Raw genomic sequence first — 27,891 nt, 5'->3', positions numbered from 1 at the left:
AGGTTTGTTTATTTTGTAATGGTTGGAATCTAAGTTGTTGAAATTTGATTGGGCATAGAGATTTGTCTGGATTTGTAATTTGTAATAAACACAAACCAATAACCAACTCAGACAAATCAACAAACAAACAGTTTATAACAGTACGATAATATTACTTGAAACTACATTGGATCACCATGAGTTAATCCCAATCATCTTCCTTAAAACATTAAAATATTGTCTCTTTGGTTCCACATATTTTCACATGCCGTTTTAATCTTTCTGTGAGCTTGTATATCATGTAAATGCTTAGATGGTGTTTAACAAGTTATGTGATCATTGGGTATTGAGTGCATGCTTGTTTTTAGGTTTCTCAAGACCCTGAACTTTATTTTTTTATAAGTAAAATAGTTTCATTACATTTTACTACTTTTCAAATTTGAGCAAATGTAAAAATAAACATATCCTTAGAGATAAAAGATAATAAATAAAATATAAACACTAAAGTGGGGACTCTTTTTAAATGAAAGACTAAATCGTTACAATTATTTGACATAATAAATTACCTAAGCCTATTACATAAGAAATTACTGGCCATCCTTCTCGATGGTGTTACTTGAAATTGAAGCAGACGCAGAACTACATTGCTAAGAAAGTGTTTGACTACTAAAGTGCTCCTTTAAATGTAGTTGGGGAAAAAAGGAAAGCAAAATCTCTTTCTACTACAGAGGAGAATAACTAAATAAATCAAAATCATACTAGATTTGAGTTTTTCTTGAAGTGGGGTTCACCGAGAATCCACATGAAACTTCTTCTGATCACTTGATATCGGATGAACCAACAATGCTATTCTCGACAATAACGGTTACAAACCACGGAATCCAGCTTAAAGCCATATATAAATTGAGCAAAGTATCATGTAGATATAACGTGCATAATACATAAATATATCAAGGAGTGTTGATTCGAGGGAAGTAGTGAACCCACTTTAAATATTTTCCTTAAAAAATATATAAAGCACACCCATAAGTAAAAGAGCCGAATCCAACCAGACAAATCGTGTAGATCATCAAAATGTGTCCATCTTAATCCTCCCACGTTTTCAACTCTGGTAGACAATGCTCCTGCATAGCAAGATCCATGAGAGGAATTCAAAAAGGTATAATAGTCAATGGGGGCAATAACTTTGTTACTTGATTTGCAGCTTTGCATGGGAAATGCCTTTGATCAGTTTTCATTCTTTGTTCCATTTAAAACAAAAGATGACATGTTAGAACAAATCTCATGAAGTGGTCCCTTTTTCCAACTATGATATTAAATTGTTTGGATACAAGTTAGAAATGTTTTTCAAAATTTTTTTTACCGAAAATAAATAGTTTTTTATTTTTGTTACATTTGAAGGTTTCTTTACCGAAAATAAAGATTTATTTTCGGTTTACAAACTCTTAAAAACACTTCTAATAGACATACTAAATTGTTGACCAATGAAAAAAGAAATGGATAACAAGCAAAGTACCTGATAGACAAGGAACATTGCAGCATTGTGAGGCATGTTTGTGGTCAGTGATGAGAATTAGGAGACGAAGAGGAAGGCTTGTCCCCAGCAACTCCATCCTCACCTTGAATTCTAGCAGGAATGCAGAACCCTGGCAATGCATCAGAGAGGAACCTGCTGCCAAAGATGGAAGCCTGTTGAATTGGTTGTGACTTGTGATGATGTTCTGAGGAAGCCATGGGAATGTCACTCCAAGGACGAAGTGATGGTGAGAAACTGGACTGAAGGGTCCCCCTTTGGGAATATGCATTAGAACCACCTTGGCTTAGAAGTGCTTGTGAATTGACCATGAAGCCGGTTCTGTTCATATCTGCAGTACTTGCATCATTGTTCCAAGCCACAATCCTGGGGTAATTGGCCTCAAACCCCACTTGAGTTGAGCCAGAGAAGAGGGTTTGGTTTTGGTCATTGGAAGGTGTTTGGTTTGCACCTGCTTGGGGCTGGCCATGAATCAAGCCAGGGTCTTGGAAGGAGTGAAGGGAGAGGCCAAGATCCTCAGTGGAGTTGTTGGTTCTTGAGATTATGTCAGGAGGGTAGGTTTGGAAGTTGATGGAGGAGGTGGCAGTGGTTGTGGGAAAGAAGGCTATTGCATCAGTGTCAATAGGAGAAGGAATGAAAGGTGAGTGGTGGTGGTTATTATCATGGTCCTCACCTAGTTGCCTTTGCAGCTGAAAATTGTAGCCAGAAGACTCTGATTGTTCTGCAATGGCCATGTCACTTGACCCTGCATTGTTGTTCTCAGCATCTGCAGTGTTGGGAGTAGGTTGCCATGGAGGAAGCTCAGCGAGCTTGTCAATGGCATTCTTGGCCTTCTTGATGAGCCAGTCCACAGCCTTGCTTGGTCTGTCATAGCCTAAACGATCTTGAACATCATAGAACTGAATGGCTGTGTGTGCTGAAAGCCTAACCCTGCGATCACGAGGACCCTTTGCAGTGTAAACTTTGCTATGCCTATCTTTTCTACCTGTGGACCTAACAATGTGCCCTCCTTGGACTTGAACAATCTCTCCCCCTGTGCTCTTCATTCCCATTCCCCACCTCCTTCTATTGTGCCTTCTGCACCATACTTAGCCTTGCACAACTTGATGACACACTTTATATGCTCAAAATTTGTTCTACTTTTTTTTATTCTTGTGTCAATAGGGGGCCTCAGATTCAGATTCCTTTTCTATTTACTCTTCTATTAGGTTTTGTTGAGGATGGTACTTGGTACTCTTTGGTTTTGGTTTTGGTTCCTGTCACTCTTAACTGTGGTTAATTGTTGAGCTGCAGCTACTGAGGATGCTGCCACTGCTGCTGATCCCAAAAAAACAAAACCTGCAATTGCAACCTATTAAGATTCCCTATCCAATAACACTAGGACTCAAGAAGAACAATGAATGAAAATAGAAAAACAAGGGTAAAATACTAAATGCTCTTTTGGTGACTGACTCACGTGTCTGGCTTTTATCTACACACAAGGGAGTAAAAGGACAGAGTAAATTAGTAGACTGTTGGAATTGGAGTTGGAGTTGCTTTACGTAAGTTTTGTGAAGAGTAAGCATATATGCAGGACTATTTCAACTTTCAATGACTTGAAGTGGTTGTACTGGGAGGGTAAAATCACAAACTACAATAGAACATTGAACTCTGTGACTGATCCAACTTTTGATTGAGCTGAGGAGATGTCACATGGGGTTGCAAGAAAGAATGGGAGAAAAAAATGGTACCTGTGGCCTATGAGGGCTTGTTGATGCTTCTGCAAAGCGAGGCAGAGTGTGCTCAGAGAAGAGATTAAAGATCTTTTGGTCTTTTTTTATAGCCCCACAAATGCATATGTATAAGGCCTTGTCACGAACCCCAACTCATCTCTTTGGAGTTTAACCAACCCCTCAACTTTCTCCTTTCTAATATATACTCACTCTTCAACTTGTTTAATAACTCTACATGGATGCTATGCTATGATTAAGGTCATGGATGATAGAGAGGTAACTCTCAATGGCCATCTCTTCTACCCACACCTTTTTAAGCCTTTGATAATGACATCTAACAGCTTTTTTGGTTTCTTTCCTATCTGTACTTCGCGGCTTCACTATTAAGAAATGTGTGATTTCGCTAAAAGAAACTACACCCTCCACTGTGCATTCTCATTACACTTTTTTTTCTACCAATTAAAATAATCATGCTTCTGCAGACACTGAAAAGAGAGGAAATTTAGCTCAACAACAAGAGCACTAACCTAACCAGCTTGTTGCTTATCAAGTTAAGGTAAGAAAACTCGTTCTATGGATTAATTAACCACCAATTTAATGCAAAACCTTTTTTTCTCTGGTGGATTTTAATGCAAAAATTTAACATGCTGATGCCAGCTACTTGCATATCGCCTTGAATAAATTATAACATCGTTTTTCCTTGTACTGTATTTGGGGTAAACGAGAAGTTTCAGCATAAATTAAATTATCTTGAAGGTGCTTGCTTACATTAAAATAGCATTTAATAACTTTCTATCAGCAAAAGTGGTCGTGATTTTTTTTAAAAAAATGTGTTTTTATAGATATTGATTAAGGTGTGAATCCCTAATCCCCATAACACCGTATGGGTTGGGTTCGGATTATGCAACAACAACAAAAAAAAAAAAAGCAAAGAAGAAAAGCAACGTGTAGGAGTTGGTGTGGGTGGAAGTGTGAATGTGGGGCGGAGATGTGATCATCAATATTGTGGAGGAAGGAATAATGCTTCGGATCAGCCCATGAAAATCAGTATGCTACGCAAACATTCTTTTCAAGTCTTCTTCATTTTGATTTGGTTTTTGATTTCATGATCTCTCACCTCTGGTTTCTGACCTGTGTTTTTCCCAAAATTAAGTTAAAATTAGTTTTAGATGTGTTTTTAGTATCTTAAATTTAGAATAAATTTATTTTTAATTTTTAAATTTAAAATTTTTATTTTTATTTTTTTGTTTTTAAAATTACTAATAATATATTTAAAAATGATAAATCGAGATATTAGATTTAATGTTATTTTTTTAATAACAAAAAAATTATTAGATAAATTTTAGGAAAAATATCTAATTTGGTTTTTTATAATAATTAATAGTTTCAATTTCATCTCTCTATAATTTTTTGTTTCAATTTGGTCTCCAATAATTTAAAAAATGTCAATGTAGGACTTCTGTCCAAATTTTACAAACGGTGTCAAATGTAGATGACGTGGATACCACGTAAATACATACATGACAAGTTTCCATAATCCTTCTTTAATGAACCTGGAACAGCCCGTTCTGAAACCAGAACGGGTTGTTCTGATCCCACTCGTTGTGTGTTAATTTTGTAACTGAAACGGCTTGTTCCATATGCAAATGTAACACGCAACGAGTTCTTCCGTTCTGGAACGCCAACCAGGATTGATGTTTAAATTTAAGTGTTACATTTCAACAAAATGTTCAACAAAATGTAGTAATGTGGTTCAAAGATTGAAAACAAAAATTCATAACATAACATAAATTCAAATATTAAAATATGCACTAGAGTTGATCTTTTCATCCTTATTTTTCATCATTGCCCATATAAATAATAAATCAATTAGGCGTAGTTTATCGAGCTGCCACGACCTAGAACAGTAGATGCAATAAACTTATGCATAATTTTAATGACAGCATGACAAATGTAGATAAATTGCATTAACCAGCTTCCCATTGTGTATTACCTATTACAACCCCCTAAAACATGTATGAATTAAATGATCTTGGATTTTTTTCCTTATGGTTTGAAATCTAAAGATACCATTAAATTCCTCCAAATTGAGACGATACTCTATATTAAAAAGTTTAAAGAAAATCAATTCTGGTTCACAATTTGCCCCAGTTAAAATTTCAATATAGAGAGAACTAAGATATTCAAGAACAATCCTTGGATCTGGAACGGCCCGTTCTAAGACCAGAACGGCCCGTTTTGCTTGCATTCTTTGTGTGTGTTTTTCCCGTTCTAGATGCAAAATTAACACACAAAGAATGCAAGTAGAACGGGCCGTTCTGGTTTCAGAATAGGCCGTTCCAGATCATTAAAGAAGGGGAAGAGAAGGCATGTCACCTATGCATCTACGTGACATCCACGTCATCACCTTTAACGCCGTTTGTGAAATTTGGACGAAAAGTCCCACATTGACATTTTTTAAATTATGAGGGACTAAATTGAAACAAAAAATTATTGAAGGACGAAATTGAAATTATTAATTATTATAAGGGACCAAATTAGGTGTTTTGCCTAAATTTTTTATATAACAATATTTAATAGATTCTCTAATAAAATTTGAGAATAAAAACTAACCAAACTTGAGTTTAAGAATTAAAATAAATTTTTTTTGAAATTATAAGTTCAAAAATATTAACTTTAAATTTGAGAAAAAATAAATTTATCTTAAATTTGAAAAACAAAACATATTTAAGTCTTTAAATTAAACTACATGTTAAAATAAATGTTGAAAGTTTGCTTTATTTAATTATATTTTTTATTTTCATGTATTCATAACGTAAAATTTTAGAATTGAAGTTGTAAAAATATGAGAACCTAATCTTTATTACATTATTTTTGTAATTTTTTTTTATAGGGATAAGATTAACTCATATCATTATTAATAATATGATAAACAATATAAGAAGGAATGCAACTATAGTCCTTAAAATTAGTTTAAAACTCGATTGTCTTTATTAAATTATAAGTCATCGAATTCACTTGTTTATTAATAAAAAAAATAATATGCCCATACCTTAGAATAGTCAATCAAAGAACTATCCAAGTTATTTACTGATCTTTTTTTAATATTTTTTATTCTAAAGGAATATAAAACATATATTCTATTTAATTATGATAACGATATTGAAGAGCGATTAAGCCATTATTTCACTCACACGCTTTTTTTCTTTAACGATTAAAATGAATTACTTGCTAGAATTATTATATCTTAAATATATTTTGTAACTTTTTTTTACTGAAATATATTTTATAACTTCATCTCTTCTCCTATTTATTTGTTTAAATGGAGTAGTTTTATGGGGGGGGGGGGGAATATATATTTAAAAAAAAATGAGCAGAACCGAATATAAGATACCCACCAAAATGAATAAATAGCTATCAAAATATTATATTATAATTTCTTGTTTTATTCCTTTTACAAAATAAATAAATAAATAAGAAGAATATTTTCTCAAATGAAAAATCACTCATTTCATCGACAAATAGAAACAGGTCAAGACACCCTGTCGGCTTACAACCTAACTAATATAAGATCTTGTCTAACTTGTTTCCTTTAAATTAATAATTAAAAAAAAAAACTAAGTTCAAGCTTTTTAAAACTCATCTTAGTTTAATAGGTCAAGTTGTAAATATTTAGAAAAGCTTATTCGTTTGGCCTATGTAGTTTTCCAACCTTTATCTTTTAAGTCTAAACTTAAAAAAATATTTGTTTCAGTTCTTGTATGAACCCTTTTAGTTTAGTTTTCATCTATGCCGATAAAATAAATTAACATAATTCTTTGTTTTAAGTTTACACATTTCCTCAAATGTATATATATATATATATATATATATAAAAGTAAGAATTTTATGTCTTAGCATTTGTGATTTAATCAATTTTTATTTATGCTTTATCCTTTATTAACACGTTTCTTCTTCTTCATCTTTCTCACTCTTCTCCTCTCCTTTCTTTGTGTGTATGTGTTTTTCTTTCTTTCCTTTTTTTTAATCTTAATCAACATTTCTTTCCCCTTTTACTTTATAGGTTTTATTTCTATTAAATCACCTTATATCAATTTATTCTCATTGACCCTAAATAAGAAAGTCTTGAAGTTAGAATTCATAATGACTTATTGTAAGTAGGGATGTCAATAAGACAGAATAGGAACACGTAGTAGTCTCTCACTATCCATCTCACTAATCAAACATATGTTTGTACCTATCATATACTATGTAAAAGCTCGTTAAATAGATAGTTGCAATTTTTTTAATGACAATGAATATGTATGTGAAGGTATTTATTAAAATAAAACCAACTTAATTAAAAATTAATAATAACTTTTAATTATTTTTATTATATTTTAAAAAGTTTTAAGATCATAAATTTAAATTATTCAAATATTTTATATAATATACTAATCAAAATATGACAATTTAAATGATAAAATGCTAAAATCTCATAATTCCAAACAAAATTCAATAAATTAAAATAATTTAATCTCATAAGTCTTGTTTGTCCAAAAAAAAACTATGTAAAAATTGAGAGTACCTTACTATGGTTACAAGTACTCGTAGGTGTCATTGCCATGATGTCCACCTTATCCTGAAAATTAGACTTGTCAATTTGGGTCTAATTCGTTCGGCTCGCAAATAAAGTTAGACTAGACCTTAAAAATAATGACTTAAATAAAATCAAGTCATTTTGGCCTAGTTCGCTAAGTCTGAAAAGTCAAATGGGTAATATAAACTATTGTCAATTTATAAATTTGTAATGTATTATAAATTAATATAATAAAATAAAGTATAATAATATTAATAGTCTTTTACTTTTTTGTATTTGCTTACAAAGTTGTGATTACAAGATTAGAATTAGGGTTAGTTATTATGAGAGTTTCGTTACTCTCATTGTGCGCTTGATGACTTGACTTCGTAACTTATCACCTCTATTATGTTTGTTGAATAAGATGAAGATGCAATCATGCTCGTATCTGTGCTCACAGAGTCACAATAAAAGTAAAAGTATGTGTATTAATGGCGAGAACCAATATACTAAAAAGACTAAGAAAACTAAGCCTAATACCTCTTATGTATGACATTCTTATAAAAAAAGGTTGGTATAGATGATGGGACTGATAAATGCAAATGCAATGGTTGTGATGAGAAATTGTATGCATATAAAGTTATTAGGTGCTTCATGACAATATATAATATCAATTAATCATGTTATAGTTTTTTTTATTGTAAAAAATAAATTTAATTTTTTAAATATATTTTTTTGTTAAGCCAATTTGGCTCAACGACCTGATGGCTTGATAAGGGCCAAAAAATGGCGCAAAAAAAATATAAGTCTAGCCGATCTAATCTAAAATAGCATTTGACTTATGAAGGTCAGGTTGGATCAAGTTGGCCTAACCTATTTTATTCGTAAAAAAAAATGTAGGGATGGTAAAAAAAAATATATACCAACGGGTATCTATAGATAAAATTTACAATGGATAAAAAAAATGTAGCTCAAATGGGAACTCTTAGATAATGGGTACATGTATTTTTTTCTACCCACTATTGAAATACATAAACCCATTAATTGTAGGTACCCATTAAAGCTACAAGTTTTTACCCATTGTGAATTTCATATGTAGATATCTGTCGATGTACATTTTTTTTAGCATTCCTACTTGTAACATTTCACTAGATTGGGACTTTCAATAATAATAATAATAATAATAATAAGATTTTGAAAATAAAAAGGGCTCAAAAATTATTTGGGATTAGTTTAGATATATAAATTTTCAAAGAGAATTAAGCCTTTATAACTCAATAAAGGTTAACATTTATAAACCTTACTTCACACATGCTAGCCGCACATTCTCACTTGACATAAACAAACAGTGTTAGAAGGAAGAAGAAGGAAGAAAGGAAAAATGAAATTTCACATTGTTGGGATCCTTGGGACTTGCTTTTCTAGATGAGTTCAATCTTTTTGTATGTTTTTCGCCTTTAGGTAACTGTTGATATATCGGTATGTACACTCAATGTATGAATTTACTTTAACCTAAATGCATGATTGAATGTGTAATTATATTTTTATAATTATAATGTTGAGTAAATGTTGATCTTGCTATATTGGGATTTTAATATGGTATTATGAATATGTAGTATTAGGGTTTAGAAATAGGATTTATATGTTGATTTCGTGATTTTATATGTTTGAGAGTTTAAGATAAAGGCATTAACATTATATATGAATATAAAATATGCAAAATAATGATTATGCATGAAAGTAAAAGGAGTTTTTTGGCTAGGTAATGGTAATAACCTCCTTGGTCCCTAAAGGATGACAATAAATTAAATATTTAAATTAAGAGAAGTTATAATATAACATTTCCTTTGACAAGGGGAGAATATTTGCCTCTCAATTGTCAAAGGGTGGTACCAATCTCTTGTAAGCAACGATTCTATAAAACGACACAAGGGAAACACTCTTGCAATTTTGATCATAAATATGACCACTAGGACAAAAAATACAAGATATTTAAAGAGGCTTTATGGTGTTTATTAAAGTTATTGCTAGGAATCCATATTATTAACAATAACAATTGAAGTTTATTTATGACATGTATTTATATGTTAAATGTTGTGTATATTAGGTCATTCACTAAAACAAAAGTCTTAATAGTTAAATTTAAAATGTTACATAAAATAAAAATTTAGCCATTACAAGAGGAGCATTTATTTAATTCTTATCAGTTTAGGATGTCTATTTATTATTATTGTTGTTGTTGTCATCGTCTTTTGGATTTAAAATTCTTACGTGGAGGTTAGTTTGTATCTTTCTTCTGTGGTTTCAAAATGTGCTTGTTTGTCCTATTGAGTTGTTATTTTTTTTTTTTCTTTCAATAAAATTAACATGAAACTTTTAAAAAAAAACTACACATTTTCAAAAAGGTATGCATATATGTATGTACAACAATAATGTCCAACCAAGGTATTACACTATTACGATGAAATGAGGCAACCTTAAAGTAATGTTTTATGTTGACTCTCCACGCAATGGTGAGAACTTGTTGGATCATTTTAATCTTACTAAATGAAATGTTTGGTAATATGATGCCTTAAATTAACCATTGTTGCATTTTAACCTTAGTGCATTGAATGTTTGGGTATTTGTGTCACTACTTCATGATTAATTATTTTATGATTTAATCTTTATTTTTAGTTGTCATGTAACTTTTTTAAGTCTATATTTTTTAGCACTGTCACAAAATTGAAATTGATGATGTAAAACTACCAAAAAATTTCTAACTAGTATTAAAATATCAAAAAAAAAAAAAGTACTTTTTTTATGCATCACAGTTAGATATGACGACAATGCATGTCAAAAGCATTATGTGATCTAGAAAATGATTTAAATGACAACTTTCATGTTTCCAAGTGTTCTATGTAAGTAGATTGATATGACACAAAAAGTCCTCACCACAATAAGGAATGCCCATACAAATTGCTACTCACTTGATATCTTGTCATATTTAAAGAGCACATATTGTAACAGTCCAAAATATTGAAATGAGAAAGATTCAGAGATTTGTACATTATGAAACTATGCATGTTGAGGATGACTTAAATGAATCAATTTATACAGTCTATACTAACAAGATGCATTTACTTTTCAATAGTTTATCACTTAAGAATTTTGTAGTTAAACTGTTTGACCTAGAGCAATTTAGGGATGAACGACCTTCTATGAAGTTTTCCCAACAAAAAAAACGTGTGAATGAGGACAAAGTACACTAAGAAATCTTGTGTTGGTTTGTCGGCATAATCGATGATCCTAAAGACATTTATACATCTTAGAAAGGACTACTTATAGAGAGTTATAACCAACAAAGAATTATGTGAATTGTCACCATGTAAAGTGTTGTGAAGTGAAGTCATTGGAAGACAAAACAAGGCTGTCCAGCCTAAAGCAATGGTGCACATAGGAGGGTCAAGAAGTTTCGGGCAACACAAAAAAACTATGGTAATCAAATCATATTGAATTTTGTCAATAATTAATGAGTGATGTTTGCTTTATTTCTATTCTAATATAATTGTTTTACTTAGATAATCCATGGTAAAAGTTACTTGTTTTTAGATTTATTAATTTAGCTAATATTTGGAGTTTGTTACAATTAAAATTGTGTTATTAATGATGTCTTTAAAAAAAATTAATGAGTTTCTTTGGTAAATTTCATTACTTACAATTTGTACTGTAATCTTTTTACAGGAGGCACAACAGAATCGTCATGTTTCTTATCGTGAAGTGTATAACAAAGTTCACAAAAAAAATGACGGTGAATTTGTCTCAACTAGGGCAAAGAAATTTATTGTATGTTATTTCTTATTTTAAGATTGATTACGTACTTTTTTAACCTCTTGTTATTTCACTTATTTTTTTGTTTATTATTTGTAGGAAACATATGAAGAATCAATGACACAAAAATATGGAGAAGACACTTCATCTCATCCTGTAATTGATTCTGATCTTTGGTTAAAAGCTGCAGGTGAAAACAAGAAGAAAAGAGTTCATGGTATGGGACATAGCTTGGATCTTGGAACTGGTAGCTCTACACAAGCTTCATCTCCAGAGGTTGCATGTTCCTTTACAAATCTTACGCCTATGACAGAAGAACGGGTCACTACAGTTATAAATAATGCATTGGCCTATTTTTTGCAAACTCAATTACCAGAGATGATGAGGCAAATAATTCAGGCAGTTCAACCATCAACAACACCATCAACCAATCAACATATGGAGGATCAAGGACGAGATGATGATTTTACTAGCTTAGGTTGATTACTATTTAAGATGACTCGTTATTTGACTTTTCTTTTTGTAAGAAATTGATTAGTTTGGGTTTCTTTAAGATAGTATGCACAAGTTGGATTTTGTAAGACATTTAACAATTTGGTTTTGTAAGAGATATTGTTACATGCAACTTTTATTTTAAATCATGTCTAATTGAAAAAAAATTATGTAGTTAATTTAGATTTATTTAAAATATCAAATTAAGTGACATATCTACAGGGATTCATGAGAGAATAATGTATATATATAATAAGATAAATTGGGAAGGTTTCGCGAGATATTAGCGAGGGATTCGCGAGGAAACTCAAAAGATATGTTGTGAAGCTTTCGCAAGGGATTAGCGTGGTATTCGCCAGGGAACTCATCCATAAGCTTTGATGGATTTGCGTGGGATTAGCGAGGGATTTGCAAAGGACACATTTGCGAGGGGTTAGCGAGGGATTTGCGAAGGATATATTTGCGAGGAATTAGCAAGGGATTTGCGAAGAACCTCAATTGATATATTGTGATAGAGTTGCGAGGAATTAACGACAATATCGCGAGGGATAATTGCGAGGGAGTAGCAAAGGATTAGCGAGGGAATAATTAAACAATATTTTGCAATGGAGTAGCGATAAAGTAGCGAAGGATATCTTGCGAAGGTTTTGCGACATGTTAGCGAGGAAATATTAAATGCAATTAGCGAGGGAATTTGGGTTCTACATTTGCGAGGCGATAGCGATGAATTAGCGGCACAAATTTGCGACGGACTAACGAAACTGGTTGCGAGGGAAAAGCGAAGGAATGTAGCGAAAGAATTGCGAGGGATATGCATCCTTCGCCAATTAGCGACTTGAATTTAGCGAGAGAATAGTCCTTCACAAATCCTTCGCTAGTCCCTCGCCATTTTGTTTAGCGAGGGATTTGAGAAAGATCTTTCCCTCTCTAATTCGCAATTTTCTTGTAGTGAAAAACATGTGAATGATGACAAAGTACACTAAGAAATCTTGTGTTGGTTTGTCGGCATAATCGATGATCCTAAAGACATTTATACATCTTAGAAAAGACTACTTAATAGAGAGTTATAACCAACAAAGAATTATGTGAATTGTCACCATGTAAAGTGTTGTGAAGTGAAGTCATTGAAACATCGAGAAAATGAGAAAAAAGGTGTTGGTAAGAAAAAAGAAAAGAAAAAGGGGAAAAGGAGAAGGAGAAGGAGATAGAAAAATAAATGGAAGAGGTATAAAACTAAAATGTAAAACTTGTCCAAACATAAGGACCAAAATGTAATAATGTATATATAAGGATTAAAATGTAAAATATAACACAAGTAAATAACATGTCAACACCTTGTTAGCGTTATATAATCCACCATTAACAACATTAACTCTTTTTTTTTTTTTATCAACAAAGACTAACTAAAACTGTTTTGTATAAAAACTAAAACAATTTTTTTTAAGTGTAAGGACTTAAAACTAAAGTTTGTGCAACAACAATAATCAAATGAATTTAAACTAATTTATTTCAAAATTAAGGAAAACCAATATATGATACTCATATAATTCAATAAATAATTATCAAAATATCATATTATAATTTCTCATTTTATTCCTCTTATTTTACATAAATTTTAAATAATAAGATTTTTTTTCAAATGAAAATTCACCTATTTCGTCTACGAGTAGAAATAGGTGAAGTTACCACACTGACTTATAACCTATTTTATTTAAGGTTTGGCCTAACTTGTTTGGTAAAAACTAAAAAGGTGAAATTCAAGCTTTTTAAAATTTATTATGGTTAAGTAGGTCAAGTTGTAAACATTAATTATAAATAAATAAAAAATACCAGATTTGATGTGGGGACATGTTTATAAATAATATTTAATATATAATGTTATGTCATTGTTTTAACAATTAACTTGAGTTGATTTTAATTAATAGCTATAAAATATAATATATTTTCTAGTTTTAATTGTTTATAATGTGATAGGTTGGTTAACGTAGGGATGGCAAATAAACCCGTACCCGTGGGTAATACCCGAACCCGTCCCGACTTTGACGGGGAATACCCGGTTTGACCGGGTACGGGTACGGGTATGGGTAAAACCCGAAATATTAAACCGGGGATGGGGACGGGTACGGGTATATACTTACCCGCCCCGTCCCCGTCCCCGTCCCCATCCCCGTCCGCAGTTTCATACCCGTACCCGATTTCATTTTAAAATTTGTTAACATTTATAAAGTTAAGACATAAGAATCTTGACTCTGTTGCCCCTTATTTCTTTTAGCTAGGGTTAAAAGTGAGGAGTTGAGACTCTCAAGCCCCGCAGCCACAGCCCGTAGTGCCGCACCAGCCCGCACGCACCACTCCATCTCAAATCAATGTGATTCTTCGAGACTCTCATGGAATTGTTGAGGTGAAGTGTCACCGGAAGCAAGATTCTCTGTATATTGAAGGCTCACGGTATTGTGTTTCCCCTTTTGTTTGGTTTTATAATTTTTTGGAACTTTGTAGGTTCTGTTTGGCTTGATTTTCCTTTCGTTTTTTCATGCTGGGGTCATGAGTTAGGTGCATCGAGTTAGGAGGATCATAAGTTTAAGCATCTTTTCTCCAGAGGAGGGATTTTTGTGTCAGTTTCTATTTATATTTATTGTATGCTTAATTGGTTTAAAATATATATATATATATATATATATATATATATATATATATATATATAATTGGCAGCATGCATATAACTCATGTTCCTGATGAATTTTTGTGTGATTGTGGAACTGAAATTCTTTTGCAAACCAAGGTTACCAGCGTTTCCATTGTTGGTGAGGTTGAACCGACCAAGGTGCTGTGCAGAGCTTGTGCCGTGGATGCCCGTGACTGGCGTGAAGATAAGTTGAAAAAAAATTGTAAAAAAAAAAATTTAACGGGTACAGGTACGAGTACGGGGATGGGATAAAAATTCCATACCCACCGGGTATGGGGACGGGGACGGGTATGAGTTTCGGTCGCGGGGACGGAGACGGGTATCATGAAACCCGTACCCGCCCCGCCCCGTTGCCATCCCTAGTTAACGTAGAACTTTATTAGCATGTGTGGTTATAGATTTGCCAACCTATAAGCCTTTTTTTTTTTCTTTCTAGAGATATGCTTAGCCTATAAGTTTATTGGGTATTTTTTTTAGCGATAAGTTTTGTTGTGTAATGAATGGCTAAAGGCTTTATAAATTGTATTTCATGATGAAAATTTATTTTAGATGCATATTCTAGTAATGTAAACGAGTAATTTAGGATAAATTATATATATATATATATATATATATATATATATTTATTTATTTATTATGTGTGTGTTATATTTATTAATTAGAACATGATTTGATTATATTGGTCTATTTAAGAATAAACTTATTCATTTATTTAAATTAAAATATATAAATAAATAAAAAATTTGTTCACTTCTATATATTGTTAAATGTATAACAATGGATGTATATAAATATATATACATTGACCATCAATGGATGTCTCATATTAAATATATACAAAATCAATTATTATTTACTCAATGTTGTATTTTTATAGGAATTCATTAAAATAAGTTAGAATTTTTTAGTCAATCTCAAGTTGGTTTGAGTTGTAAATAAAATGTTGGTCGATAAAGATCCAAAGGATACTAACATGGTAATTATTAAACTACCCATTTTGTACTAGTGTGTTCTCAATTGTAAAAGGTTGAATTAAATGTAATAATAGTGCTAACACGGTTGATTCAGTTAGTAAGAATAGAACTTGTATTCTAAATGTAAATTTGAATTGCATGAACTTTGTTGTTCGGTAGAAATAGAGCTCCTATGGTGCCTTGACACCCTAACATTTTTGCAATTTTAAAAAAATAGTGTGTATTATGTTTTAATATAAAAATAATTACGATAGTTATTTATATTTTAGAATTTAATTATGAATATATTTAAGTTTTACTTATGTCTTATATTTTTAATAAAATATTTTATTATCTTTTATAAAATTTAAGTTTGTGAATGAAATTCACAATAAACAATGATTTCAAATTCTAAAGAGATAAAAGATAAAGAATTTTTTTTACGAAAAATAAAATCAAAATTCAATTATTTTATAAAGATTAAAACATATTTAAGTTATATATAAAGTTTAAAAACTTACACTAAATTTTATATCTTCAATAACTTATTGTGAAATAAAAATTTAACTAATTTAATTGTAGAATTATATGATTTTATATTTAAGATCCCGTATATCAAATTTTACATGATTAAATTGTTTTTTTAGTAATTTATTATATTATTTTATTTTAATGTATAATATAATATTTAAAATATGTACAACTCTCTATTTTTGGATAATATATTTAGAAAAATTCAAATTTTATGAAATCTGATATACAAAATGTTCAGTATAATATTACATAATTTAATAAATAGATCGATTAAATTTATATTATATAAAAAATTGTTAATAATATAAGATTTAGTGTAAATTTTTAAACATATACCTAATTGAATAAAAATTTATAGATTTGATCCCTAAATAAATCTTACACCTCATATATATATATATATATATATATATATATATATATATATATATATATATATATATATATATATATTCATGTTAATGTAACTAATAAAAATGAATGGTACAAATGTACCATACAAATAGCAACAATCCCGCTATAAAGTGAATAAATTGGAATTGGCGATAGCCCGATATCCATCTTGTGCATAAAAAAGCAAGTTGGTAAACTCTTCCTTTCCCGTTAGTTTACACCAAGTTGGGAAAAAGGGTTCATGTAAGGTTTATGATATGACTTAAATATATAGTGGACATGCCCACAAATCCCTTTCAAGTATCATAAATAATTTGTGCAAGTTTAATCATATGCTTCTAAGATGTGTGTAGAGATGTTACTAGCCGCCCAAGTGTTTTAGTAATGACACATGTTTATTTTTATATATGAGCCAATTGAAAAACGAATTAACCAAATATAATAGTTCTTAAAATTATAATTATGAACTATTTTAATCCGTAAAATTATTTAAAAAAAATTGTTATGTTTGCTCCTAAAATTGTTAAATAATGATTATTTTAATTTACGAAATTATAATAATAAGGACTAAAATTATTAATATTCGCTAATTTTAGAAATTTAAATGACATGTTTTATAATTGAGTAAAAAGTAATCAAACATCATAAACTTTACTTCTTCTTTTTTTACAAATAGACACCATAAATTTTTATTTTATAATAATTAATTCTTAAATTTTATCTGATTTATAAATATATATATATATATATATATATATATATATAAAATAAACTTTAATTTTGTTTCAATTAATCATTAACAATTTGTAGTTAAAGTATTTATCTTAAATATCAATCATTCACTTTTTTTTTTGTTACAATTATTTTTTAAAATATAATAAAACTATGAATTTAGAAAGAAAAAAAATTAAAACAATTGATACAAAGAATAAAAAAAGTCTTTATTTTATTTTTTTCTTCTTCTAAATTAAATGACATTTTAATATATATATATATATATATATATATATGTGAAGATAAAACTAATATATATGTACCAAAAAATGAATAAATAAGTATGATTTAAAATAAATAAATAAATAATATTTTTTATCTTAGTAAAAAAAATTAATTAAGATAAAATTGTAATTTAAGGTGTTTATTTATAAAAATACTAAAATTTAAGGATAAATTATAATAAAATTAAAATTTATGGTGTTTATTTGCTAACAAGACAAAATTTAAGGATTAATTGAGATCAATTTAAAGTTTGTGATGTCTATTTATAAAAAGAGTAAAATTTAAAGATAATTGATTTATCATAGATATTTTTTTAATTTTACAATTGCTTTATTACGTTGTTTTCATCTCTTTCCTTTTAGACACACTTGCTCAAGTTTGTTGGTGGGGATATCATTAATTTGCACTGTGATCTCAAACAAATTTTAAATTGTGTTCCATGAAAGAATTGTTTCCTCAATATAGATTTAATGAAGTATTTGTAACCACGTCATAATTGTAATTATAATTGCATCAACTGCAATCGACAAAAATTGTTTGTAATATCAAGATTTTGTAAACCTCCACAATACCACCATTGCAACTGCAATTTAAACCTACACCAAGCTGATGTTCTTTTTGCTTTCCATTATGTTATTATTATTTTTTTCATCATAATTAATTACATCAAAAAGGGTAGTTCCTTTTTTATGAGAGCTATAATTAATTCTATTCATGGAAAATGTACATGGATAATATAACCAGATTCTTGTATCTTGTTCTTAAAGTGAAACAAGAATCATAAAAATTGAAAGAAAAAAAAAAAGTTGTGTTGGTATCTGCTAAAGAACATGAAAGCAACACACACAATGTGTTTCTTCTTCTTTTGCAAGCAATTGGAGACCAAGGATGATATCAACACTTTACTTTTTCACTTTAATTATTCTTTTCCTCTTTATTTTCTGGCTGGATGTACTTTTACTGATAACCTTAACAACTCACAAGTTTAAATTGATAGATAAAACTTAACGACGTCTTTGAAATATATATCGAGAATCATTAATAAAAATAGGGGAAAGCTATACACTATTATCCAATCACAGATACCATAAGTGTATTTTTCCTTTTTTTTTTTAATTAAAGATCATAATTGTATTTAACAAGGTATTAAGAATTTTATAATTTCATCTAACACGATGACATAAGTTTTTCTCGTGATAACATGAGTTTTTCTCGTTGATATAATAATAATAATAATAATAATAATAATAATAATAATAATAATAATAATAATAATAATAATAATTAATAAATAAATAAAACTTAACCAAGTTGATCCCGATGGTACCACATGCATCATCCAGATTAATGAAGCAAATTGGACTACACCAATCACCGTCATTAAAAAGTATGAATAAAACGTGCAACGAGAAGTGTTGATGAAACCATTTGTTTAAACTAATTTTGTCCACACCAAATTAAAACAAAACTCAGTTCCATGTTTATCGTATTGTATTGGGTTATTTATCATTTTCAACATTACACAGTGAAGTGAAGAAATAATACCTTTATTTAAAAATACAGATAAAAGATAATAATTTGAAGAGTTTTTTTTTTATCCATGTGGATAAAACTTGATGTCCAAGAATTTACAATAACTCAAATATTTTATTCAATCAACTTAATTAGATCCCATTGATTGATTGAAAGATAATGCAAATAAAAATAAAAAGTTGATAATTTGATGTATTTAAGATTGTTTTATGATTCAAAACAATTGAAAAGAGAGAAGAGAAAATATATTAAAAATATCTAATTGAGGGTTCTCTAAATCATATTATTTAATTTTTAATCAATAAAACGTGAGTATGGCTCTATGATATATCACTTTCACATGCAATTTCAATAAGGCATTGCATTATTTTGGTCTTGTTCTCTGTTATTACTTATTATTGCATTTGAATTACATTGGAAATTAGATCCCATATGTGGTCGGGGTTGGTTAGTTGAGATATACTTTAAGAGCTATCCTCACTTGCACGTTACTCAAATCTATTGACCCAAACTGAAGTAAAAATATCTGCTTCATAGTTTTTGTCAGGACCCTAATGTCGTAGGTATAATGTAAGAACAAGAAACCAATTTGTACAAACTCTATTAATGCCACATTCATTACATTAGGAAACCTTCGCTTTGGGCTACGCATAGTTGCTTCTCTACATCTTATAAACAATTTTCAATTTTCACATTAAATATAAGGACCAAATGTCCAAATTCATATATAAAACAATATTGATATTTATGATTGAAAATTAAACTAATATTACTTATATTTTAAGTTAATCTTTTACTACATATATTTTTATACATTCACATATCTCATTAAAAATCGAAGATCTAATCATATATTTGAAGATATAATAAATTTCTAATCTCTGTATCACAAGACATGGGTAACTTTGGATGTTCATGAGTTTGGATAACTTGTATTAAACTAGCTCAATTATTTTTATTTGAACTATTTTAGTTTTTAGTTTAAAATCCAACCTATTCGAATTCATTCATGCATAATTGGGTGATGGGTTTCAATTTTTTAACCAACTAAACTCAATCCAACTCATACATGACATTTTATTAAATTTATTATTTATAATTTTTAATTAAAAATACAAAAATTGCCTTTGGCAATATGTTGACTATGTTGATTTCTACACCTTTGTAGACTTTTTCTTGTCTTGGTTGCATTAGATGAGTCTGTACTGTTCAATAATCAATATGGTTTGTCAATAATCGGTTGGGCTTGGTGTGTCACATCTCGTGGTATAAGTTTTCCCAAGTCTTGCTATCAATATATTTGTTTGGCTTTTAAAAAAATAATTGGGATCATATTATATTTTTAATATGCTTTTGTTAATCAAAATAATCGAATTATATCGGATTAATCTATATTTTTAAATGTGTTTTTTTAAATATCATAAAATCAATATAAATTAGTTTATATATATAGATATATATATATATATATATATATATATATCTTGAATTAATATAAATAATTATATATATATATGATCAAATTTATTAGTATCATGTATCAAGTTACTTAAAAGATTAATAATCTTTTATAAAATATAAATTTAACTGATTTGACTGTTGCACTTGATGATATTATATTTATAATTATGTCTATCAAATTTCAAATTATTTAAACTCTTATAGATATCTATAATTAATGCGTATATATATATATATAAAGAAAATAAGTTCTATAGTAATTTTTTACCTCCAAAATTTCTATTCAACATAAAAGGAATAACTTTTTCCCTTTGAAAATTGAACAATTTCTTCATCTAAAATTTTTCTCAAAAATTACCTTTAAAATTTTATGTTAATTAAATCATATCTCTCCCAAATATTAATATTTTTATATATCTATTTTAAAAATATATATGATTTGAAAAATGTAAATAAGAAATTTTATATACAACTTATTATGGATTTATATTGAAAAGTACTATATTTATTGTTTTTAACATATAAATTATCGTGGATTTATACAAAAAATTATTATATTTACTATATTCGATATTATTTTTAAAACATGTAAAATAAATAACTTTTGCACTTTTTTTCTCTCTCCATAACTTTCCGTTAAAACATATAAAATTAAAAATTTTATTCTAAAAAGTAAATAACTATTTGATAAAAATATATATTTAATATTGTTAATGTAATTAAATATTAATAAATACTATATTAACGTTTCATTATTAATTACTAACTATACAAATTTATTAATTATTAATACTATTTGATTTAAAGTTCAAATAAAAATTAAATTTAAAAAATTGGAAACATAAGAGAAATTTCTGCAAAATTAATGATAAAACATGAGGTAATATTAATAATAAATTTTTTTAAAATATCTAAATATTTTTTAATATAATTCATTACTAATAATTACTCCATTTAAAATTTAAATAAAAATATGATGGAATAAATATATAAAGGGGACAATTTTTTGAAACTACTTTTTCATAAAACTTTTTATCATAAAATGCATATAATCTATAAAATAAAATAAAAGTATTTTCAGAAAAATTATATTTCAAATAAAAATAAAGATTAATGTAAAAAAACATTCCTCAAAATTTACATCAAATAGTTTAATATATATATATATATATATATATTCAATATATTTTTAAGAAAAATGTAAAATGAACAGATTTTATCACATTTTTTCTCCAAAACTTCCGGTTAAATCATATAAAAATAAAAAATAAAAAAAATAATTTAAAAAAATAATTTAAAACTTAGATGAAAATATGTATTTTAATATTTTTGATGTAATTAAATATTAGCAAATACTACATTAACGTTTCATTAATAATTTCTAATTATACAAATTTACTAATTATTAATACTATTTAATTTAAAACTCAAATAAAAATTTAATTTAAAAGATTGGCAATATAAAAAAATTTATGCAAAATTAATGATAAAATATGATGTAATATTAATAATAAAAATTTGGATTAAAAAAATATGTAAATAACTTTTTAATGTAACATTAATATATAATTTATAATCTTGGTTTATAATTTTTTGTTAAAATATATATTTTGACATTTCTTTCATTTAAGAGAAGTATTCCTAATCACAAAATAAAAGTACGGACCCAACATAATTACAAAGTACATATGCGAAAGCAAAATTAGCATATGTTATTCAAATATTGCAAATAACTTTTTTTAATGTTCACTAATAAATATTTACATAAGGACATTTTAAGATTTCGACTCACTATTAAGAAAAAAAACACTTTCAAAATAAGTTATTTTGAATTTTTAAAATTAATTGTTTGATCTTAAAATAATCAATTTTATATGTTTAGATTTTAAAATCATGTTAGAATTGATTTTAAAAGTCCAAACTCAAAATAAGTTATGAAATAATTGAAACGTGATGATTGACTAAATTTGTATATGAACTATCTAATATATTAGATAATTTAATTTGCAGGTTTTATTTTATATGATGGTCCTTAATAATCGATCTTGCTTTTAAAATTGATTATAAGAACCAAAAATAGCCTATACTAAAACAAAATCTACAAATCAAATTATATAAGACAGTTTATATATAAATTTAGTCAATTAATAAGTTTCAATGATAAAAATATCTATATTTCGTACGTTACAGCTATGCACTAAAATACAAATTTACTACTCTTCAATAATAAAAATACTTAATGTTGTCTAGTTTTGCTGAATTAGATCCGGATTGCCTACTGTTTCAAAAGAAACTGCACACAACGCAGTGTTGGATTTTACCGTTAAATATGATAAACTTATTTCATGTTTTAAGTTTTTATGTAAGAAAAAAAAATTAAGGGAGTTTAACTTATAAATGGAGATGATAAAAATCTTGCTGGAATGGATACTTAATCAATGAACTCCTCCATCACTATATAACAAAATTTTGCCACCGTGTTGGGTGGATTGCGGTAACAGGTGGGGATTGAGGTGGTGATGATCCAACAGTTGTATGGTGGGATAGAGGTCGTAATATTTTATGTTTTTTAATTAAATTAGTTATATATTTTTTTATTATAAAATTAAAGAGGTTAATTTTATAGGGTGTTTTGATAATTAAATTTAAATATTTTGATATTTATTTAATTAATTATAGAGAATCAAAAATAAAATATAATATTTTATTATTATTATGAGTATTTTGGAGGAAAGGGAAAGTGTAACTTAAATTAATTTGAGTAACTATCGATTGGATTAAAAGGAGATTGAGTCAAATTTAAAGTTAAATGACTTATATTAATTTGTTGGGATGCAAACAAAGTTCCACATCGTTCAAACAAGAGGATAGACATAAGTTTATATACACATAGATGTTTTCATTGGTTGAGAGATCTTTTGGGTAATGTCCAAAAGTAAGAATGGATGGGTTAAACTGTTGTTTGAGGGGAGCATGAGTGAGCTCTGTGGGGCCACTTAGTTTTCGCTGCAGGGGATGGGTTAAACCGAGGATTGTTGAATGCAAGCAAAGTCCCACATTGTTCAAACAAGAGGATGGACATGAGTTTATATACACACAGATGTCTCCATTGGTTAAGAGGCCTTTTGGGTAATGTTCAAAAGCAAAAACTGTGAGGACTTTGGCCCAAAATGGACAATATCTCACCAATGTGGAGACATGTATATATGTAGTAACCCCCTTGTGCACAACACAATTTTTCTTCTTACGCTTTCATTTTATATTTTTACTCTTTGAAAAATCAAGAGAAGAGACTACAAAAGATTACCCTAAAAACTTTCATTCTTCATCTAATGTCAAACAAGGTAAAGGGAGAAGTAAAAATTTTCGCTCTAGACTGTGAGATAATTGTTGGATAGTAAGGTTGATCCAACTTTTGTGTGTTATATGAAAGGAAAAACCCCTAATTTTTCCTATTCTGTTTGTTGTCTTCCTCATGATTCTTACATGCCCTTGAATTGTTATGAATTGTGATTATTTATGGTTAATTTCGTGCAATGAGCCCTTTTAGATATGAATTGAGTTACATATGGGTTCCTATGATAACCATAAGACTACGTGGCTCGAAAGTTATATGCTTCATGTTTCTACAAAATTGGATTTTCTATGACGGCGTCGACCACGTTGGGTGTTGTTGTGCCCAAGAGCAAGTGTGCTCTCTGTTCCACTCGCACTAGGCACAAGTTTGTATTGTTAGACACTAATGAGGTTAAGAGCCTTTATGCCACTCACGTAGGATGTGGGAGCTCTAGGAAACTCCCTATATGCTATCTTGCCAGGTGTGATGTGAATCACATAGGGTGTGAATCATCCCGAGAGCTCTAAGTGCTCTCTGGATGAGTGAGTTGTGTCGAGCGTGGCTTAACTTTCATCAGGTGCCACCCCGTGTATGAAACACGTCCTTTACTCAAATTAAAATGGATTGGTTAAGTGATTCTAGTGTTTAATAAGTGTGAGATAAACAAGAATTGTTATTGATGTACCGATTGAATGAGATACTTAAATTGTGCATGACAAATAATATGTATGGAAAATCATTGAGTAACAATTGTAAGTATTTCAAATTGTATGTATGATTAATCATTGAGTATGTGTAATGATTCATAGTTTGATAGGGAGTATGATTCATCGTATGCATGCAATATGCATTATGCATATCTTGTGATTGGTATATCAAATGCATGCAAATCAAGAATCCATGTCCATTACATCTCATATTCACATGTGATCAAATTATATATGTTCTATATCAAATTTTAAAGATTCAATCATTAAATTAAAAAATTTTAATGCATAGATTAAAGTCTACAAATTTTTTAAAAAAAATTAAAAACTATTTAATACTCTATTTCATTAATTAAACTTAACAGATAATCGTAAAAATATTTTATACATCAATTTAAATTAATGAAACTTCAATTGATTTTTAAATTTTGTAAAATCTTACAAACATAATTTATACATTAAAATATTTTAATTTAACAATTAAATCATTATAATTTGATATAAAACATAAATTATTATAAGTATAAATAAATTTATTATTTGAGTATATATATATATATATATATTCCTATCTCTCTCTATCACTAGAAGCCAAGTCACACTCACGCATGCAACACGTATGTCTACAATCAAATTCGCAACTTGCCATGCCGCCCACGGCACTTTCCAAACGCTACACTTGATTGGTTCAAAAAGAAGGCTATTATTAAAGGAATCAATGTCCATAAAGTTTTTATTTTAAAAAAATACATTATAACTATCCATAATAGTATACTATTATACTTTTAAATGGAGAAACTGTATTATTATGAATGTTGAACTTATAGTATGTATGGTGGGAGTTGTCGTTTATTTCTAAATTCTTCATTTATTTTATTTTTAGTTAATATAAGTTTTAAAATTTTCTTTATATACCTTCTCACGTTTAAATTATTGAATATGATATGTTAATAAATAATGAATAATCTTTTTTAATGATATAAGATCGAATTTAAGTTTTTTTTATATGTATCTTTTTTTCTTATATATAGTACTATTGAACTTGGACTTGATACATTTATTAATGATGAATGATCTTTTAGGGTAGATTTAAATAGATCTAATACTATCAAAAAAGTAGGTTATGAACTTAATTCATCCTATAAAATTGATTTATAAGGTGAGAATTTTTTTCTATTTATATAAATTCTTTTTTTTTTTTTTTCTAATTGATGTAAGACTTGAATTTTTTTTAATAAACAAGATAAGAGATTTTGAAATAATCCTTAACTGATTTTCTTTAATCATACCTTAGAGAAGAAAATCATCGTGTTAATTTGATTATTGAATAACTAATCAAACATGATTCATCTTCTAATAGTTTTGTTTATATTTGTGGGAGGAGTATCATTTGTCTCTTAATTTTTTAATTTTAGTTGACACTGTAGTTGTGACTTTTGTAAGACTTTTGTTATTGTCTTAAAATTTTTGAATAATAAAAAAAAATGAAAAAAATATTTTTCAGTTAGCACCATTAAAACGTAGTTAATATTTTCTAAAAAGAATGGTAAACACTAATTAAGAAATTAAAATATATATATTAAATAATATATTTTTTACTGGTACATGAACCCAAATATATATATATATATATATATATATATATATGAAAACTTTGTAAGAAGTATAAAGTATAACCCAATACAAAAATATATATGTATTTTGTGCGGGTTTGGGTAATTTCCATATATATCCTTTATTTAATATATGGATGTTTTTTGTTGATGAAAAAAATGTTATTAATGTATTTTATCGGTAATTTTTGATATACTTTTAACGTACTTTTTTCTTTATAATTTTTATCACTTAATAAATCAATACTTTAAGATGTTAATGCACATAATTCTTGTAAATGCTACTATTATATATTAAAATTAAGTTGTTAAGTCAAATAATTTAACATTTGTAATTCTTAAGTAATTTTTATTTTAAATATAGAGTTAGGTACTGAAATTATTATTTTACTTTTGTAAGAACGAATCAAATGGAAATGAGTTTTAGTTTCTTTTACATATAAAAAAATACTAGTGTTATGTAGAGTTGATATTTATTTTGACAGAGTAATTACTCACATAGAACTAATTAAGGTGCATCTCGGAGTGATGGCATTAGGCCTGTGAAAGCTATACATCAGAGAAGAGTGGGAAAGGTGGAGAGAGAGAGAGAGAGAGGGAGAGAGAAAGAGAGGTAATTGGGTGGTGGTTAATGGTAATGCATGCATGGTGGTAGAGACAAAAGTACAGAACAATGTGCAGTCCTAGAAAAGGACAATGGCAGTGATAGATAGAGGCTGAAGCTGAGCCTGCAACCTCTCCCATATTCTGAGTCTAACTCTAAATATAAGAAAGGTAAAGTAATCTCTCTCGTGTGTGTATATCAGTACATGTAAAATCCACCAACACAGGCGCGTGATCCAAGATAAGATTTAATGGCCCCGCTGCATGCCACTAGTATCATATCATATTCTACTCTTCATGACAAGAAGCTGTGTGCTGTGTGCTGTGTGCTGTGTGTGCGCCTCCCACACCAAGATAGAGACGAATGCAGTAAGGAACCAATATTGTTTCATTGCAATTAATGATAACCCCATCTTTGATTCTTCACACCACTGCCCAAGTCTCAGTTCGCCATGAACTTTCGACTACACATTCACCTAATTTATTGCTCAACTGACATGTATCTATCAACCATCAAAATACATTGCCAAAAACAAAAACTACACTCACAAAATCATACATGTATATCCATCCTTGTCTCTTTCATAAGGTAAATTAATTAAATGGGATATACGCTTGTTTCTAGGGCCGACTCCACCCCCCACCCCCCCCCCCCCCCCCTCTCTCTTATTTTTATTTTTACAATTATACCATATTAGGGTTTTCAGCCTCTTGTTTTTAAGGCATTCCCTACGGTAAAAATTCAAAGAGACTTATCAAATGAATTTTGAGATCCATAAAATTTGTAATAATAAAAAAAGCTTAAAAAAATAATGTTCGAAAGAATCATCGTTAGTATCTTTCTTTAAGAAAATGTTCTACAACAGAAAATTTAGTAATACTGTGAAGGTTTTGCAACTCATTATAATCACACATTAGCTTTATTTATCCGGAATTTTCTACGATATCATAGATCATGGTAAGTCTGAAACTGAAATTTAAAACCTC

At 28.5% G+C, this 27,891-nt stretch overlaps 2 protein-coding genes across 3 annotated transcripts; one reads left to right on the top strand and one right to left on the bottom strand.

Annotated features, from left to right (window-relative positions):
• Positions 1-467: 467 nt before the first annotated feature.
• Positions 468-3,425, bottom strand: LOC109810420 (transcription factor TCP4). Of its 2 annotated transcripts, XM_083065224.1 has the most exons (4): positions 3,244-3,425; positions 2,970-3,143; positions 1,496-2,851; positions 468-1,103 (listed from the first exon to the last, which is right to left on the bottom strand). In XM_083065224.1, exon 3 carries the CDS (start codon positions 2,563-2,565, stop codon positions 1,540-1,542), a length of 1,026 nt encoding a protein of 341 aa, XP_082921350.1. In that variant the 5' UTR covers positions 2,566-2,851; positions 2,970-3,143; positions 3,244-3,425; the 3' UTR covers positions 468-1,103; positions 1,496-1,539. The 2 variants fall into 2 exon arrangements, with proteins under 2 accessions (XP_082921350.1, XP_082921349.1); XM_083065223.1 differs by lacking the exon at positions 2,970-3,143.
• Positions 3,426-3,656: 231 nt separating this feature from the next.
• On the top strand, positions 3,657-12,325 carry LOC109810343 (uncharacterized). The gene is made up of 4 exons (XM_029273765.2): positions 3,657-3,781; positions 4,068-11,260; positions 11,507-11,608; positions 11,693-12,325. Exons 2-4 carry the CDS (start codon positions 11,210-11,212, stop codon positions 12,074-12,076), a joined length of 537 nt encoding a protein of 178 aa, XP_029129598.1. The 5' UTR covers positions 3,657-3,781; positions 4,068-11,209; the 3' UTR covers positions 12,077-12,325.
• The last annotated feature ends 15,566 nt before the right edge of the window (positions 12,326-27,891 follow it).

The sequence above is a fragment of the Cajanus cajan genome, chromosome 10, assembly GCF_000230855.2.
Source record: "Cajanus cajan strain Asha chromosome 10, NIPB_CcT2T_4, whole genome shotgun sequence".
Taxonomy (NCBI): domain Eukaryota; kingdom Viridiplantae; phylum Streptophyta; class Magnoliopsida; order Fabales; family Fabaceae; genus Cajanus; species Cajanus cajan.
Note: the sequence above shows the minus strand (reverse complement) of the source record. Positions and strands in the feature narration are given on the sequence as shown.

What these genes read in the sequence shown, in the direction of transcription:
- LOC109810420 (XM_083065224.1), bottom strand. Translation starts at nt 2,565, where the DNA reads ATGGGAATGAAGAGCACAGGGGGAGAGATTGTTCAAGTCCAAGGAGGG.
- LOC109810343 (XM_029273765.2), top strand. Translation starts at nt 11,210, where the DNA reads ATGGTGCACATAGGAGGGTCAAGAAGTTTCGGGCAACACAAAAAAACT. An exon ending in GGCAACACAAAAAAACTATG is followed by an intron (nt 11,261 to 11,506) that starts GTAATCAAATCA and finishes ATCTTTTTACAG; the next exon opens with GAGGCACAACAGAATCGTCA. An exon ending in CTAGGGCAAAGAAATTTATT is followed by an intron (nt 11,609 to 11,692) that starts GTATGTTATTTC and finishes TATTATTTGTAG; the next exon opens with GAAACATATGAAGAATCAAT.